The 18,228-nt window shown below is 40.0% G+C and overlaps 1 protein-coding gene across 1 annotated transcript in view; it reads right to left on the bottom strand.

Moving 5' to 3' along the window:
* cox10 (cytochrome c oxidase assembly factor heme A:farnesyltransferase COX10) overlaps window positions 1–18,228 on the bottom strand; it is a 144,587-nt gene that overhangs the window by 122,598 nt on the left and 3,761 nt on the right. The window contains exon 2 of the mRNA XM_072558340.1: window positions 6,145–6,284. Coding sequence (XP_072414441.1) covers window positions 6,145–6,284 — 140 coding nt within the window. The remainder of the gene's footprint in view (window positions 1–6,144; window positions 6,285–18,228) is intronic.

Raw genomic sequence — 18,228 nt, 5'->3', positions numbered from 1 at the left:
TTGTTACAGGCACAAATATTTAGCACAGAAACAGCTTGCACTGCAGTAACATGGGTCTGGAATAGAAACTCTGTTAAGATTTGTAAGACAAAGAAGTACAGCCAATTGCTGCAAAAGAGAAGGGATGTAACAGGAAGCAAGATGGGATGAATGGCAATGAAAAGAGCAACAGTCAGAAGCAGAGAACACAAAAAAGGAAGAGGGAATTCAGAAGTGGAGAACAATGATGTTGGAAACAGTGCATCTTCAACAGTATCTTCCAAACCTATGACCTCTACCACCTCACAGTACAAGGGCAGAAGAAGCAAGAGAACAGAAACACCTGAAAATTCCTGTCCAAGGTATATTCAATCCCTAGTTGTAAATTCACTATCATGGAGTCAAAATTCTGGAACTCCGTTCCTAACACATTGACTGCAGGTGATCAAGGAGGTGGGCCCTAACCACCTCCTCAAACACAATTAGAATGGGCAGCAAATGCTACGTAACCAGCATACTAACCTGTGATGAAATAACAATGAAAAATCAATGCTGAAATATCATTGATGAACTAGGTTTCAAAATTCTTTGTTTGGTATCCTAGCTGTAGCAACAGGACAAATTTTGGCAAACCCAATTATATATTCAATTGACAGAGTCCTAGCATTCCACAATTGAGAGCTACAATTAATCTGCTACCTGCATTTGTCTCTGATCTTCTGCTGTGATTTTGAACTGTGGAGTACAAGAACTACTGCAGTTTCATAGTGATGTAGCATGGAGTAAAAACACATACAGTACTTCAAGCTGAATGAACCTGTTTCTTCCAGGTTTTAATGGAAAAAGCTTTAAGTGCAATAGCTTTTTTTCAAAAATTACCACTCCCCCATAACAGTGCAAGGTTATACCATTGTTAAAATAGACCATCATTAAAAATGTACCTCCTCCAATATCAAGTTTCACATTCCAATTTCAGTTTCTCTCATCAACCAGTAACTTTACACTTCAGGTGCTGTCTTAAAACTGTATGATATAGGAGCAGAAGTAGACCCTTTGGCCCAGAGTCTGCCCTACCATTCAATGAGCTCACAGCTGAATGGATAATGCTCAAACCCACCTTCTGGCCTTTTCCTGGTAACCCTTGATCTCTTACTGATTAAAGATATGTCTATTTCAGCCTTGAATATACTTAGAGTTGAGTCCATTATTTTTCTTATTTCTCATTTTTGGTTTGGAACTGACAGTTGCAATTGAGAACTGAACTTTAACGGCAGCTTGTTTCCACAGAAAAAGGAGAGAAGAGGAGAGAACAAGACTGACGTTTGCTGTCGAAAACTGGCCTGGAACGTTAATGCAGGTCAATTACTGTGAAGGACACTACAGTTAAACCGGCACCAAGACAAATTTTTTAAAATTCATTCAAGGATGAGGGCGTTGCTGGCCAAGGCAATATTTATTGTCCATCCTTAATTGCCCAGAGGGCAGTTAAAAGTCAACCACATTGCTGTGGGTTTGGAGTCAGATGAAGACCAGACTGGGCGAGGATGGTAGATTCCTTCCCTGAAGGACATTAGCGAACCAGATGGGTTTTTCCAACAATCGACAATGGATTCATGCTCATCATTAGACTCTTGCTTCCAGATTTTAATGAGTTCAAATTATACCCTCTGGCATGGTGGAATTTGAACCCAGGTCCTCAGAACATTACCTGGGTCTTTGCACTAATAGTCTCGCGATAGGACCATGAGGCCATTGCCTCCCCAGTGCTCAGGAACTGGCAGCTGGTCGGATGCTGAATTGGCCAATCAAGGGAGTACTTGTATTGACCAGCCAACCACAAACAATAGTTATCCCACAAGATACTGGGTCAAGATGGTGGGACAGTAGGAGACTCCTGTTGGAGCTCCACTTGATCTTTTTCTTTCATTTTCCTTTTTTTCCTACTCTTTCTATTCCTTCTCCACCCTCAGCATTGGAGGTGAACACTTGCGCAGTGGCAGGTCCTGGCAGCAAGTCTCCAGGGCTGCGAGCCCCGGAACACCATGAGCAGTGAGCATCGAGCATCAGTGGGACGTGGGCTATGAGCCCCGAAGCACCAAGCCCTGGAGCAGCATGTGGTCTGCAAGCTCCAAAGCAGCCCCGGAGCAGTATGTGGGGAAGCATCCTCGGAGGATGGCGCAGGCAGCAAGTACGGGGCAGAGACCAGCGCAGGGGAGGCAGTCCTGCCACTTACTTTGGAGCAGCTGAGTGCCAGTATGGAGTGATATGGAGCTTGGAGTGGAGCGGAGATAGCTCTTAGACTGGGGTCTGACACGGGAGGTCAGACTACATGTGGAGGCCCTGCACTGAGCTGCTACATTGCTTTTGCCCGAAACATTGACTCCCCTGCTCCTTGGATGCTGCTTGACCTGCTGTATTTTTCCAGCATCACACTCCTGATGCTAACCTCCAGCATCTGCAGTCCTCACTTTCGCCTACTGATTTTAACCTCACTGCAAAGCCTCTTCAAAGGATGCCTAACTTGAAGAAGTTCTCCTCCCCTCTCTACAAAGATCTCAGTGAGTCACTCTCTCACACCACTTCCCAGGTTGCCTCCTCTAAAAAAGAAATTAATGGGTGAATTGACTTTGACTGGGTTTTTGGACAGGCATAGCGCTGCTTTACAGGACTAGGTTGTTTTTGGGTAGTCGAGAGAGTGGTGCTGGAAAAGCACTGCAGGTCAGGCAACATCCAAGGAGAAGGAGAATCAATATTTTGGGAAGAACCCTCCATCAGGAATAAGGTTTGTGAGCTGAGGGAATAGAGAGATAAATGGGATGGGGTGGGGCTGGGGGGAAGGTAGCTGAGAGTGTGATAGGTAGATAGAGGTTAGGGTAATGGTGATAGGTTGGAGAGGAGGGTGGAGTGGATAGGTGGGAAGGAAGATGGACAGGTAGGACAGGTCACGAGGCTGGTGCTGAGTTGGAAGGTTGGAACTGGGATAAGGTGGGGGGAGGGGAAATGAGGAAACTAGTGAAGTCCACATCGATACTATGTGGTTGGAGGGTCCCGAGGCGGAAGATGAGGCGTTCTCCCTCCAGGCATCGGATGGTTAGGGTATGGTGATGTAGAAAGCCCAGGACCTGCATGTCCTTGGTGGAGTGGGAGGGGAGTTGAAGTGTTTGGCCACAGGGCGGTGGAGTTGGTTGGTGCAGGTGTCCCGCACCACCTTCCCACCTATCTGCTCCACTCTCCTCTCCGAGCTATTACCATTTCCCCCACCTCCATCTACCTATCCCACTCTCCACTACCTTCCCCTCAGCCCCAGCTCCTCCCATTTATCTCTCTATCCCCTCGGTCACAAGCCTCATTCCTGATGAAGGGATCTTGCCAAAATGTCAAATCTCCTGCTCCTTGGATGCTGCCTGACCTGCTGTGCTTTTCCAGCACCAGACTCTTGACTCTGATCTCCAGCATCTGAGGTCCTCACATTCTCCCTTTTCTTTGGTGGTGCGCTCTCTAATTATTGTCCAGTTACTGACTTATTAAAGGGGCCCAGTGTATAAGAAATAAGGAAAAGACCCCAGAGGTTTGTGGAAGCTGTTTACATTGACTGGTGACTTCAGAATCCAAGCAAGATGCAATTTTACATGCCTGTAATAGAACCCAATGGATTTAATGAAAGCTTGGTATTCATCATTGAAATGATTAATGAACTAGCAACTTATGAATATTTTTAATTTTTTTTTTAATTCATCCCTTAACTGTGTCTATCTGTATGTAAGTAGGAATTGTGATCAAAGAAAATTGGGCTGAGATCATAGATGTTAATTAAGACAGCCTTGTAGTTCATTTCTGTTCTGCTAAAGTTACATTAGTAATAATGTGTCAATTTTTTTCAAGTATAAACTTGGTGTCCAAAATTAGTTATTTGTAAAGTCTGTTGAGAAGCAACTGAGTAATTTTGAGAGTCACCAAATGCTTTACTTTCACTGGATTGTGAATCTAGTTCAATTTGGTCTGGCTTGCTATCCATGCCACAAAATTAGTGACTTTAGCCTCTGCGGTAAAAATCCCACAGAATTACCAAAAATAAAATCCTCAAATGGGTTTTAATGGCCAACACCTTAATCTGAGATTGCATCTACTGATCCTGGACTTTTCCACTCTCTCTACATCAACCCTGTCAAGCCCTCTAAGAATCTTACGTTTCAGTAAGATCTCCTTTTAGTCTTTTAAACTCCAACAAGGTACAACCTACTCAATTTTTCCTCAGCTGAAAACTCCGTCATACCTAGGACTAGCCTACTGAACCTTCTCTGGAGTGCCTTCAATATCAGAGTATCTTTGCTCAGGTAAGAGAACCAAAAAGGTTCACAGTATTCCAGGTGTGGTCTAACCAGTGCCTTGTGTAGTTTTGGCAAGACTCCATATTTTGAAACTCCACTTCCTTTGAAATAAAACCCAACAGTCCATTAGCCTTCCTTATTACCAGAAATTGTGTGTTAGCTTTTTGTGGTTCATGCATAAGGATGACCCCCCCACCCCCACCCCAAATCTACTGTGCTGTAGCTTGCTGCAGTTTTTCTCCATGTAAAGAATAATCAGCTCCTCCATTCTCTCTGTCTAAGTGCTGAACTTCACAGTTTTCTGCATTATATGCCATCTGCCATGTTTCTGCTCACTTAATCTAACTATATCCATTAGTACTATCTTTGAGTCATTCTCACTGCTTGCCACATTATTCTGTGTCACCCGCAAGCCTGACTACAGCATATTCACTTGCATCATTCAAGTCATTTACACGTGTTTGAAATAATTGCCGTACTAGTCCCTGTGGCGCACCTCTAGTTTCAGGCTGCCGTCTTGAACATGGCCCCCTTATCTCAACTATATATTCTATTAGTTTGCAAATCCTTTATCCATGCTAATATATAACCTCATCTGATTTTATTAAATAGCCTAATATGCAGTACCTTATCAAACACCTGTTGGAAATTCAAATAGGTCACATCTACAGGTTCCCCTTTATCTATCCACAAACAAATATAATACATTTAGCAGACATGATACGCCCCTCATGTTGACTTTGCTTTATTATATTGCACATTTCTCAATGCTCTGTGACATCCTTTGTAACAGATTGTAATAGTTTCCCAATGAAAGATATTAAGCTACGTTTCCTGTTTATTATCAAATTTACTTTCTGAATAAGGCTGTTATATTGTCAATTTCTCAATCTTTGGGAACTTTTCCAGAATCTAAGGATTCTTGGAAGACTACTACCAGTGCATACAAAATCTCTGTTGCTACTTTCTTTAATATCGTAGGATGCAACCATCAGATCCAGGAGACCCAATAGTCTTTAACTCCATTTGTTTTTCCAGGACTGCTTCTCTAGTAATGGGTATTGCATTTATTTTCACTCCCTCTTTTTCCCTTGGACTATTTTGAAATGGCATTAGTGTCTTGTACAATATAAAAAAACTGATGCAAAATACTTATTCACATGGAAGTTCCTAATTCCCACATTATTATTTTTCGAGCTGCATTTTCTAAAGAACCTATATTCATGTTAATCTCTCTCCACTTCATTATATGCAAAGAAGCTCTTGCTGTTCATTTAGATGGAACCTGCTACATTTCCCTCAAAGTTTATTTTTCCCCTCTTTTCTGGCCAACTTTTGTTGGTTTCTAAAACTTTGGAAATCCTCTGTTTTCCCTCTAAACTTTGCTATATTGTAAAGTTTTTCTTTCAATTGATGCTGTCTTTAACTTCCATGGTTAACCCATCCTGGAATCCTGCTTCTTCACTCAGATATAATTGTTTGTGAGACATGCTCTATTTTCTTGAAAGTCTGTCATTATTCCTCAACTGCCTTTTCTGCTAAACCCTCTTCCCAGTCAACCCCAGCTAATTCTGCCTCTTTTGGTACTGTAAAATATCTAGCGATTGGTCAAGCAACATCATTTATGCTATTCAGTACAAAAGGAAACCAACAACAACCACATTTAAAAGTTATGAAGTTGTTTGGAAACGGAGTAAACATTAAACTGTCCATATACCCCATTTGCTTTACCCCCATCATATCAACTCAACCTTTTACCTTATATTTTGTTCAAGAAACATATCTATGTTTTCCAAAAATATAAGAACCATTGAACAATCAAAATGCATTTACTAACCTGGCATTTAGGAATTGTAAAATGCCGAAATGTGAGCCATTCATGATTGCCTGATCTGCAATGACGGACAATAACCTTTGGAAATTGCTTTATGATTGTTACTTTTTGAAGCGTTTCGAAAACACACACTCCCAAGCGACCTGAGACAGAAGAAAACAAACTGTAAGCACTGCAGGGAATAAAGTTTTAATAAGAGTTAAAATATGCAAAACTTTTAGAACATAGCGCAGTACAGGCCCTTTGGCCCTCCACGTTGTGCAGGCCTGTGAAATTAATCTGATACCCATCTAACCTACACCGATCCATTATTATCCATATATATGTCCAATGCCCATTTAAATATCCTTAATGTCGGCGAATCTATTACTGTTGCAGGCAGGCAGGCAGGCCGTTCCACACCCCTACTACTCTGAGTATAGAAACTATCCCGATATCTGTCTTAAATCTATCACCCTCAATTTAAAGCTGCGTCCCCTCATGTTAGTCTTCACCATTCAAGGAAAAAGGATCTCACTGTCCACCCTATCTATTCCTCTGATTATCTTATACATCTCAATTAAGTCACCTCTCAACCCTTTCTCTCCAGTAAAAACAGCCTCAGTTCCCTCAGCCTTTTCTTGTAAGACCTTTCTTCCATATCAGGCAACATCCTAGTAAACCTCCTCTGAACCCTTTCCAAAGCTTCCACATCCTTCCTATCATGCGGTGACCAGAACTGTGTGCAATACTCCAGGTGCAGCCTTACCAGTGTCTTGTACAGTTGAAACATGACCTTGTGGCTCCAAAGCTCAAGCCCCCTACCAATAAACACCACATGCCTTCTTAAAAATCCTATCAACCTGGGTGGCAACATTCAGGGATTTATGCACCTGGACACCAAGATCACTCTGTTCATCTACACTGCCAAAACTTTTACGATTAGCCCAGTACTCCGAATTCCTGTTACTTCTTCCAAAGTGAACTGTCTCACATTTCTCTGCATTAAACTTCATTTGTCCAGCTCTGCATCTTATCTATGTCCCTCTGTAACCTGCAACATCCCCCGTCACTATCCACAACTCTGCCTACCTTCGTGTCGACTGCAAAATTTACTAACCCATCCTTCTATGCCCTCATCCAGGTCATTTATAAAGATGAAAAACAGCAGTGGCCCCAAACCAGATCCTCACAGCACACCACTGACAACTGAGCTCCAGGATGAACATTTTCCATCAACCATCTTTCTGCTAGCCAATTTCTGATCCAAACCGCTAAATCACCTTCAGTCCCAGAACTCCGTATTTTGTGCAATAGTCTACCGTGTGGAACCTCATCAAACGCTTTACTGAAGTCCATATACACTACATCAACCGCCTTACCTTCATCTACCTGTTTTGTCACCTTCTCGCAGAACTCAAAAAGGTTAGTGAGGCACAACCTACCCTTCACAAAACCATGTTGACTATCCCTCATCAAATTATTCCTTTCCAGATGATCATAAATCCTATCTCTTATAACCTTTTCCAACATCTTACCCACAACTGAAGTAAGGCTCACTGGCCTATAATTACCAGGGTTGTCCCAACTGCCCTTCTTAAACAAGGGAACAATATTTGCTATCCTCAAGTCTTCTGGCACTAGTCCTGTTGACAATGATAACATAAAAATCAAAGTCAAAAGCTCTACAATTTCCGCCCTGGCTTCCCACAGAAGCAGAGGATAAATTTCACCTGGCCCAGGGGTCTTATCTATTTTAAGATCTTCCAAAATTGCTAAAATCTCCTCTTTCTCAAACTCAATCCCATAGAACATAGAACATAGAACAATACAGCACAGAACAGGCCCTTCGGCACAGCCCACGATGCTGTGCCGAACTTCTATCCTAGATTAAGCACCCATCCATGTACCTATCCAAATGCCGCTTAAAGGTCGCCAATGATTCTGACTCTACCACTCCTACGGGCAGCGCATTCCATGCCCCCACCACTCTCTGGGTAAAGAACCCAGCCCTGACATCTCCCCTATACCTTCCACCCTTCACCTTAAATTTATGTCCCCTTGTAACACTCTGTTGTACCCGGGGAAAAAGTTTCTGACTGTCTACTCTATCTATTCCTCTGATCATCTTATAAACCTCTATCAAGTCACCCCTCATCCTTCGCCGTTCCAACGAGAAAAGGCCGAGAACTCTCAACCTGTCCTCGTACGACCTATTCTCCATTCCAGGCGACATCCTGGTAAATCTTCTCTGCACCCTCTCCAAAGCTTCCACATCTTTCCTAAAGTGAGGCGACCAGAACTGCACACAGTACTTCAAATGTGGCCTAACCAAAGTCCTGTACAGCTGCAACATCACTTCACGACTCTTGAATTCAATCCCTCTGCTAATGAACGATAATACACCATAGGCCTTCTTACAAACTCTATCCACCTGAGTGGCAACTTTCAAAGATAAGCTTGTAGCCTCTATCTCCGAATTCTTGCTAACACTGCCCTTTTCCAATATGAATACTGACGAAATGTACTCATTAAGCACTTCCCCATGTCCTCAGATTCCACACACGACTTTCCACTACTATCTTTGATTGGGCCTAATCTTACTCTAGTCATTCTTTTATTCCCAATATACCTATAGAAGGCCTTAGGGGTTTCCTTGATCCTATCTAGCAACAACTTCTCATGTCCTCTCCTGGCTCTTCTTAGCCCTCTCTTTAAATCTTTTCTGGCTAACTTATAACTCTCAAGCACTCTAATTGAACCTTCATCCCTCGTCCTCACATAAGCCTCCTTCTTCCTCTTGTCAAAAGCTTCAACTTCTTTAGTAAACCGTGGTCTCTCCCTCTTGACAACCAATGCCCTGCCTGATAGGTAAATACTCATCAAGGACCCACAGTAGCTGTTCATTGAATAAGCTCCACATTTCAAGAGTGTCCATCCCCTGCAGTTTCCTTCCTCATCTTATGCATCCTAAAACTTGCCTAATCGCATCATAAATGCTGTTCCCTGAGATATGCACCTATCCCTGCTCATTGTTATTGTAAACGTAACTGAAATATGGTCACTCACTATCGCCAAAATGCTCACCTACCTCCAAATCTAAAACTTGGCTGGGTTCATTCCCCAGTACCAAATCCAATATGGCATCACCCCTTGTTGGCCTGTCTACATTCAGTGTCAGAAAACCCTCCTGCACACTTTGAACAAAATCTGACCCATAAGAATCTACACTTGAGAATATGGAATAAACTCAGTACTGAAATGCATTCTTTTCACCATTTAATATTTCAATGTCACTGTTTTCTTTTGTTACATACACAATAAATATGTCAGAAAATGCAGATAGTTTGGGACAAATATCAGCTACTTTTCCATTCGGTTGTGTGTAGTTCTACTGCACTGGATTCCATTATGTAGAATCCTCACAGCCAGGAGTTATTCCAATGTTAATATGATGGATCTCCCAATGCAAACAGTTAAGAGTGTTTGATAGAAATGTTTTCCTAGCTTGGAAAGCCAACATGTGGGCAAAAACATCTCAGTTCCTTGTTCACGTGTCTATACTAGTCTGGGCCTGCTATGTGATAACTAATAGGTAGTTTTCAAAGTCAAGAAGCTTTCTAAATAATTGCAGTAATTTTAGGAGTACCATAATTTAGAATTATTTTTACTTCAGAATCCCAATTAATCTTAGTCAATTTTATACATTAAACAAACAGCCTTAGGGCAATGTATTTATTGTTCATAACAGTCACACAGTAAGGTACATGCAGCAAATCATATGTTGAATGCACACTTGCTCTGGTGTAATAAATTACTTTGTTGGAATATAATTTCTGAACTGATGTGATGTATTAAAATAACATTTTAATATGAAACATTATGTCATCTTTCTGGGGTGATTTAGTTTAACACTGATATTATCATTTGTCACTTGTGTCATTACATGCAACAAATCCTAAGTCATTCAAAACTCTGAAGGACTTAGCTGATCGGTATGTGTTGGATAAACACCAATAAACGATTCAGGCCAACTATTAATAACTTGAAATTTGTTGCTAAATAATTAAAAATACAGAAGTCTGGCCTACAAATATTAAGATATCACCAGGAACGTCAAAATACTTTTCCACTAACAAAAATGCAGTTTCTCTTTAATTACGACTCTTAAGAATTCACAATGCAGCATACTGGCTATCGTGACCACCTTTGACCTGGAAGAATTACTGTAAAGAAAGCTTAAAATGTTTGTGAAGTCTGTAACTGTTTTTCAGATTATCCAAAAAACACAAGAATCTACATCAAGTGTAGACAGATGAGTTGTCACTTCCTTGCATTGCAAAAAAACACCAATCCATGTGACCCACTGACACTTGACTTGGAAGCAGAACCAAAAGAAAGCTAGTTAAGATACAAAAGCTGAGAGGTTGGCAGACATAAAGACAAATTGGAGGCAGAAGATGACCTGTACACAATTGTAGGAGCCCAGTAGGCATTGTTCAAGTGAGCTGAACCGCTGTAAAAGCCAGAAACACAATGGATATGCTAACCAACTGGGAGTTTGAACAGTAGACCATAAACCAAGGTTCTTCGTTGACTGGTTGAAAAGAAATTATGAAGAACTACGCTATCACAAGTATTATGATGAGAGTGCAAGAGGCTTGTAAAAGAGACTGTTTTGCTGATAAAATTTGTATCTGTGAAATGCGCAGGTCAAAGAAACTTGTTGATTCATGTTTAATTGACATTGGGTCTGATTCATACTAAAGTGAAAATAATAAAACCTACGGCACAGAAGATCTTTAAAATGCTAAGCTGCACTTCAAACTCCCTTGAAAATAGAATGAAATCACAAGTGCAATGAATGGCAAGTGCTGAAAAATTGAAAAATCTAAGCCACTACAAAAAATGTGATCATAAATAATGTGATCTTCTTGTAGCTTCTCATTATTTCAACACACAGTTTTCAGACACACAAACCATTTAATTTTGACATGACTTCGGCAATTGGCTGAGTTAGATCATGCATTGGGATTTGTTGCAACTATTCAAGCAGATCACCTCAATATAAAATGAAACCATAAACTCATAATATTCATTCACCTTTCTGGTATGCTGGACAACTTTACTACAAACTAGGATGTTCTTTGCAAATGATCTATCATCTTGTAAAGCTGTTGTCTTATTCTCGGTGTTACATCAATAAAGGAAAATATGATTGGCATGAAGGCAGGCAGACATCCTGGAATGATAAAATTTTTTCTTGCTTTTTATAGGTACAACATTGTTTAACATTCCTGAATATATTTTCATTAGTTCACTGGTTGCAAATATTGCTGGCAATGTCAACATCGGTTGCCCATGACAAATAGCCCTTGAAATGATGTTGGTGAGCTTTCTCTTTGATATACTGCCAACCATGTGGTACAGGAAGGAGTTTCCATATTTTCTCCAACTAAAACTAGAGAAATGGTGATATAGCTCGTGAACTGAGGGGAATGTGCAGGTGGTGACACCTCCAATGTTGTGCTGCTGTACATCTAGCTGAGGATAGTTGTGAATACTTAAGTCTTTTTCATTCACAAAGTGGACTCCCTGATCATTCAAAATGGGCATATTTGCAGAGCATTCTCTTCCTCATATTAATTGTTTAATTGCTATCATCTGTCAAGACTGGATGTAGCAAGATTCAGAATGTTTGAAATAATCTGCTGAATGTATTGTACCAGAACCTTATTTTTAGGTATCCCTCGTGTTGCTGTTGGTGTGCTCATTGAACATTCCTCATTGAACCAGGGTTGATCCTCTGGCTTCAAGGTAAGTTGAGGGATGTGCTGATGTCACAGACTGGGTGCCAATACAACTATTTCGCTGCTGCATATAGCTCACTGTCTCATGGACACCCAGTTTGAAGCTGTTCTGGACTTACCTCATTTAGCACACATTATGGTCGAGGATGAAGATGGGATGGTGTCTCTGAAATTGACACTCCTGCCAACTCCATTTAAATAAGTAAAAGGAGAGGATGAGCTCAAAGGCTTACTGCTTAGTGGTCCTCTCACCACCAGAACTAGCACAGTCTGGTAAATATGTCCTTCACATTAGTTGATCAACTCAGCCAGAACTGCTGTGCTACTACCAAGCCACACGTTGTGATAAACTTTGAAGATAGCAAAGGAGATTCGGTGCACTTGATACACTTCATGCTTCTCTCACATGGTCTTCAACATGGAACATCAGGTATTCTTCAGCTGATGGGGACTTGTGAATAATCAGGGTTTCTGGCCTATAGTTGACCATGGGTTCTGAAGTCAACATTAAAAATTTCCCAGCTAATCAAAACATTCTCCTCCTCTTCCCCAACTTTAGTATGATAATCTCATCCATGCTAAGTGATTTATGGTCATGCAAATCACTTTCATCTATTAAATATTCTTCAATGTCATGAGTTGCACACATAGTCAAGAATTGAACAGTAATTAATAGAAAACTCTTTCACAAATCAAGGACGCATGAACCAAAGACAGTTCATATGACTTTGAACTGATGTCTCAAATTTAACTGCAATAGTCATGAATTACCTTAAAATTAAACCACTTGGATTTACAAGAAAACATTTTTTTGGCTGTCTTTACTTAAATTGTAACTTGAAAGATAAACATACCTTTTCTGTACTTTCTCACATTTTTAGAAGCATAATTTTGCTAAAGAATACCGTGCAGTTGTAGCCATTTTATCTATAAATAAAATATTCCAAATAATTTCACTGACTAAAAACTGCCCGGAAAATAAATGGTTATAATTTGACTTTGTTCTGTGTAAATATGATCTGTAACCAGCACAAAAATTGCTATTTTCAAACCAGTGACTTAATTCAATGTGTGACAAGATAATTCATCTCCAATTTCAGACATTTCCCTTACCTTAGAAAACATTAATTCAAGTAACCAATTAAGATATTTATATCTAATTTCCTTGAGCAGAAATCACACAAACCATTAGACACTGACGCATTAATGTAATGTCCTGCACATTTATCACAAAAAAAATCACTTAAACAACAATTTACTCAATTTTCCAGAACACCGATGCACTTGCTTTAATGCAAACGCATCAAAAAAGATTTCAAAGGGGATTTGTCTTGAATCTTATAAATGCAGCAGATCAATTTTCTCATTATTCATGCTCCACATAAATAGTTATCAGAAGCTCTCCACAAATACAGTATTTAATTCTGAGTGCCTATGTAGCCTCTTGGCACCAATTACACGGAGATGCCAGAAACCAGGCATTCAAAAGTGATGTGGGAAATGAAAGGGCTGTCCTGCCATGATTCATTTGGTAGCAGTACAATATTTAATCCAGCTTTTCTAATTCCAAAGCTTCCAATCCAGAATTTCTGGAAACATTGGTTTTAGAGGGGAAAAATTAACCTATTACTACGTATCATTGATGTCTGGGAGCTGAGCCAGGACAGAAGGCTGCAGATGCAAGCTCCATTTTGCTGCTGTCTAACCCCATTTCCTTTGCAGCATTTTATACTGGGACTGGAACAATGTACTCAGGTTTTCCCTTTGCCTGACTTCAGAAAAGAACATGCATTGATAAAACAATACCATGACATTCTCAGAATATCCTAAAATGCTTCACAGCTGATGAATTTCTTTGTTAAGGACTGATTCTGAAGAAGTGTTACAGAATCTGAAACATTAACTCTCTGTTCTTTCCAAAGATGCTGAGTTTTTCCAGCAATTTTTGGCTGTGTTTGTGAATGATTTGATTCTGGTAGTACTGTTGAATGAGAAAAGCTGGTCAGGACATCAGGAAAAGTCTTTCAAGCAACACCAAGGAATACTTTACATGCACCCAAAAGGCCACTCAAGATCTCAATTTAATGTCGCATCTAACAACAAAAGTAAAAGTGATTTACTTTCATGCAATGACATTGGTAGAGCTTCTAGACAGCAAAAAAAATTAAAATGAAAAAAAAAATCAGAAGGATCTAGGGTAGATACACTAAAGTTTAAAAGTAGCAATACAGATTTTTAAAAAAAGCTATTTACAAAAATATAAAGTGCTGAGACTCATTTAAGGGAAACATTTAGTCAGGTTCAGAATACAGAACAACCTCGATTATCCAAACATCAATTATCCGAATTTCAGATTATCCAAACAAGATCTCAAGGTCCCGTAAAAATGTTATTCATTATCTGAACAATCCGTTATCCAAATTCTCAGTTATTTGAACAAAATACTCCCCGCCTGTCTTGTTCGGATAATCAAGGTTGCTCTGTATTCTGAACCTTTCTAGTCTACATTCTCCTTGACATGCAATGACATTACTATTGTTGAATTCCCCCTCTATCAACATGCAAATTTAACACTGACTAGAAAATTGAATTGGATCAGTCATTCAAACACTATGGCCTCAAAAAGCTGAGAATTCATTAGCGAATAACTTACAGCCTGTCTCTTCAATTCCTGTCCATTATATACAAGTCAGGATGTGATTGAACACTCTCCAATTGCCTGATTTGTGCAGCTCCAACAAAACCCATTGTTCAACACCACCCAAGACAAGCAGCCCACTTGATTTGCAATCCAACCACAGCCTGCACTCCCTTCAGCACCAAATGCAGAGTAGCAGGAATATGCTCCATCTACAAGATACATTGCAAAAACTCACCAAGTCTCCTTTAACAGCATCAACCAAACTCACCTCTGTTAACTGGAAGAACACGGACAAAGATGCGTGGAAACATCATTCCCTACAAACATTCCTCCTAATCACACGCCATCCTGGTTTTTGAACTTTATTGCCGTTCCCTCACTTTAATGACAAATTCCTCAAACTCCCTTCCTAACAGTTCTGTGGACATCTCTACACCATCACCTTCTCCAGAGGAATTAAAAATGGACGATAAATGCTGACCCAGTCAGCAGTGCCCATACCCATGAGTAATTTTTTTAAAAATGCTACACAAAGGGCATAGACACATTACAAAAGATGCAAAGAGGATTTACTAGCACTACACAAGAACTACACGTTCGGAAATGCTGAAGCTAGAACTAAGTAGGGCCAATTGACTCAAGATCTTTAAGCTTATGAAAGGGTTTGACAAGATAGACATAGGTAAAGTATCTCCAATTTATGTGTGACACTAGAATTAGAGGCAATCAATACAAAATAGCCCATTGTAAATATAATGGTGAACACAAGATAAAGTTGTTTACCCAAAAAAGTAGTTAGAAGAGCTCACTACCACAAGACATATTTCAGATGATTATGATGGACATATTAAAGAGGAAGCTAGTAAATAGGTGAGGAAGAAACGTTTATGGTATTCAATGAAGATTTTTATGGGAGGAGGCTTATGTGGTTCACAGACACCAGCAAGTACCTGTTGGGCTACATGGCCAGTTTGTGTGCTGTAAGAACAATGTAATAACTTTCAACAAAATGGCCTTTCACCCAAATGAAATTAAATACTGGCCTTTTAAACTGTGTTAAAGTTTTAAGCCTCACTTTTGTTTACTCATGACCCAATCATTCTCCCATGTTTCCTTGGAGGGGTGAAGAGGGGTGAGTCACCTTGATATGTTGTTGTATACAGCAGACTCTCAGATTCAATTTTAAAATTACTTTCCATGTAAATAGTTTAGACGCAAGCCCAAAATGATGCTTTATTCAATTAGTGTTGTGGAATCTCCATCTCCAATGATGCATAACGTACTGACATTAGATAAGCTCAACATTCTCTTGTAAGGTTATTGACTCAGTTGGTAACAAGCAATTTTACTTCCTCCTAATATCCAACACTGACTTTCATTTTGTCAGCCTCTTCTGATCAACTCTGCTAAATTAACTTTTTATCATCTCACATTTTGCTTTCCTTTATACTCTCACATCAGGCCTGACTAATCTCTCGCATTTTCAACTGCACTGTTTTCTTGCCTTCAAATCACCTCACTTCTCAAACAATTATTTAATTTAATGTCTCATGTTCAGATGAAAAGAAAAGGTTGAAACAAAGATTGAATATATCACCTGTGATTCACCTTCAACTTCCATCACCAAAGTGGAATTTTTAATTCAGAAATTACACCATAAAATTCAAAAGAGTTTGCTTGTAGTCATATTAAAGTAGGTTTAGTAGCTTATTAGAGGTAAAAACAATGACTGCAGATGCTGGAAACCAGATTCTGGATAAGTGGTGCTGGAAGAACACAGCAGTTCAGGCAGCATCCAAGTAGCTTCGAAATCGACATTTCAGGCAAAAGCCCTTCCTCTGGAATAAGCTTAGTAGCTTATTAGATTAGTTTGAGTAAGCTATGGTGGGATCTTTCTCATTATTCCATAGCCACTGTCAATAGCATTGTATTGGCTTGTTTAAACCTGAACATTTTCAGTGTTAGTCTTCCCGCAATATACTTAATTGTAAAGAAAATCAAGTAGAAATTAGTCATTAAGCAGACGGCTATCATAAAAAAGTGAGTAACTGAAACAACCACAATTAGAAGCCAAACTATTACATACATATTGACTCACAAAAGCTATCCTTAACCATAGTCTAGACACCTAGTACTGTATAAGTCATCAGAAATGCCAAGGCAGCTGCATATTCCAGAAACAAACACAGAGGAATTACCGAGTTGCAGTCAGATTCCAAAACTGAGTACCTTTACCAACATCCTCACAAAAATTAAACAAGAACAGCTTAGACAATATATGCGATTTTTGAGAAGATTTGTAGCTCAGGTTGTAAGTTTGCTCGCTGAGCTGGTAGCTTTGTCCTCCGATGTTTTGTCACCATGCGAGGTAACATCATCGGTGAGCCTCCGGTGAAGCGTTGGTGTTCTGTCCCGCTTTCTATTTACGTGTCTTGGTCTATTAAGGTGAATGATATCATTTCCAGTTCTTTTTCTCAGAGGTTGGTAAATGGGGTCCAGATCAATGTGTTTATTGATGGAGTTCTGGTTTGAATGCCAGGCCTCTAGGAATTCCCATTTGTGTCTCTGTTTAGCCTGCCATAGGATGGATGTGTTGTCCCAGTCAAACTGATGTCCTCCTTCGTCTGTGTGTAAGGATACTAGTGATAGTGGATCATGTCTTTTGGTGAGTTACTGAAGTGCATTGTGTAAGTGGTACATACTACTACTATTGCTAACAATGGTGGAGGGGTTGCTCATCACTCAGGCTGTTTTTATCCTGGCAGGTGTTGAGCTTCTGGAGTGTTTTTAGGAGTTGTACTCATCCGTGCAAGTGAAAAGTATTCCATTAATTCCTGACTTGGGTCTGCTATATAGTGGACATAGTTTAGGGATTCAGACAAGTTGCGAGAGGGGTACAGGCAGTTTACAGTTTATAGGGAGATATTGATAGAATAGTTAAGTGGACAAAAAGTTGCAAATGTTGGAAAATATGAACTTGTTTATTTTGGAAGGGAGAACAAAAAAAAGACTATTATTTAAATGGAGAAAAACTGCAGAAAACCCCAACACCAAGAGACTTGGGACCAAGAAACACAGAAAGCTTGCACACAGCTCGCAGTTTAGCAGGAAGGCTAATGGAATACTGGCCCTTATTTCAAGGTGATCAGAGTATAAGAGTAGGAAAGTCTTACTACAACTTTCCAACTTTTGCTGATGAGACCACATCTGGAGTACTGAGAGCAACTTAGTTCCCTTATTTAAGGAAATATATTATTTTGCTGGGTCAGTTGAAAGAAGGTTCACGAGATTGATCCCTGGTAAGGAGGGAGTGCTTTATGAGCAAAGGTTAAGCAGATGGGGACTCTACTCATTGGAATTTGGAAAAATAAATGTGGTCACCTTGAAACATAAAAGGATTCTTTTGGGGCTTAACAGGGTAAATGCTGAGACAATGTTTCCCCTCATGGGAGAATCTAGGACCAGAGACATAGGCTGAAAATAAGGATGCCAATGAAGACTGAGATGAGAGGAATTTCTTTTCTTGGAGGGTTGAGAGCCTATGGAGCTGCATGCCACAGACGGTTAAGAGGGCACAGACCTTGTGTATATTGAGTCATAGAGATACACAGCACTGAAACAGTCCCATTGGTCCAATTCATTTGCACAAATATCCTA

Source organism: Chiloscyllium punctatum, chromosome 39 (assembly GCF_047496795.1).
Source record: "Chiloscyllium punctatum isolate Juve2018m chromosome 39, sChiPun1.3, whole genome shotgun sequence".
In the NCBI taxonomy this organism is placed as follows: Eukaryota; Metazoa; Chordata; class Chondrichthyes; order Orectolobiformes; family Hemiscylliidae; genus Chiloscyllium; species Chiloscyllium punctatum.
This window is presented reverse-complemented; position numbering and strand designations above follow the sequence as displayed.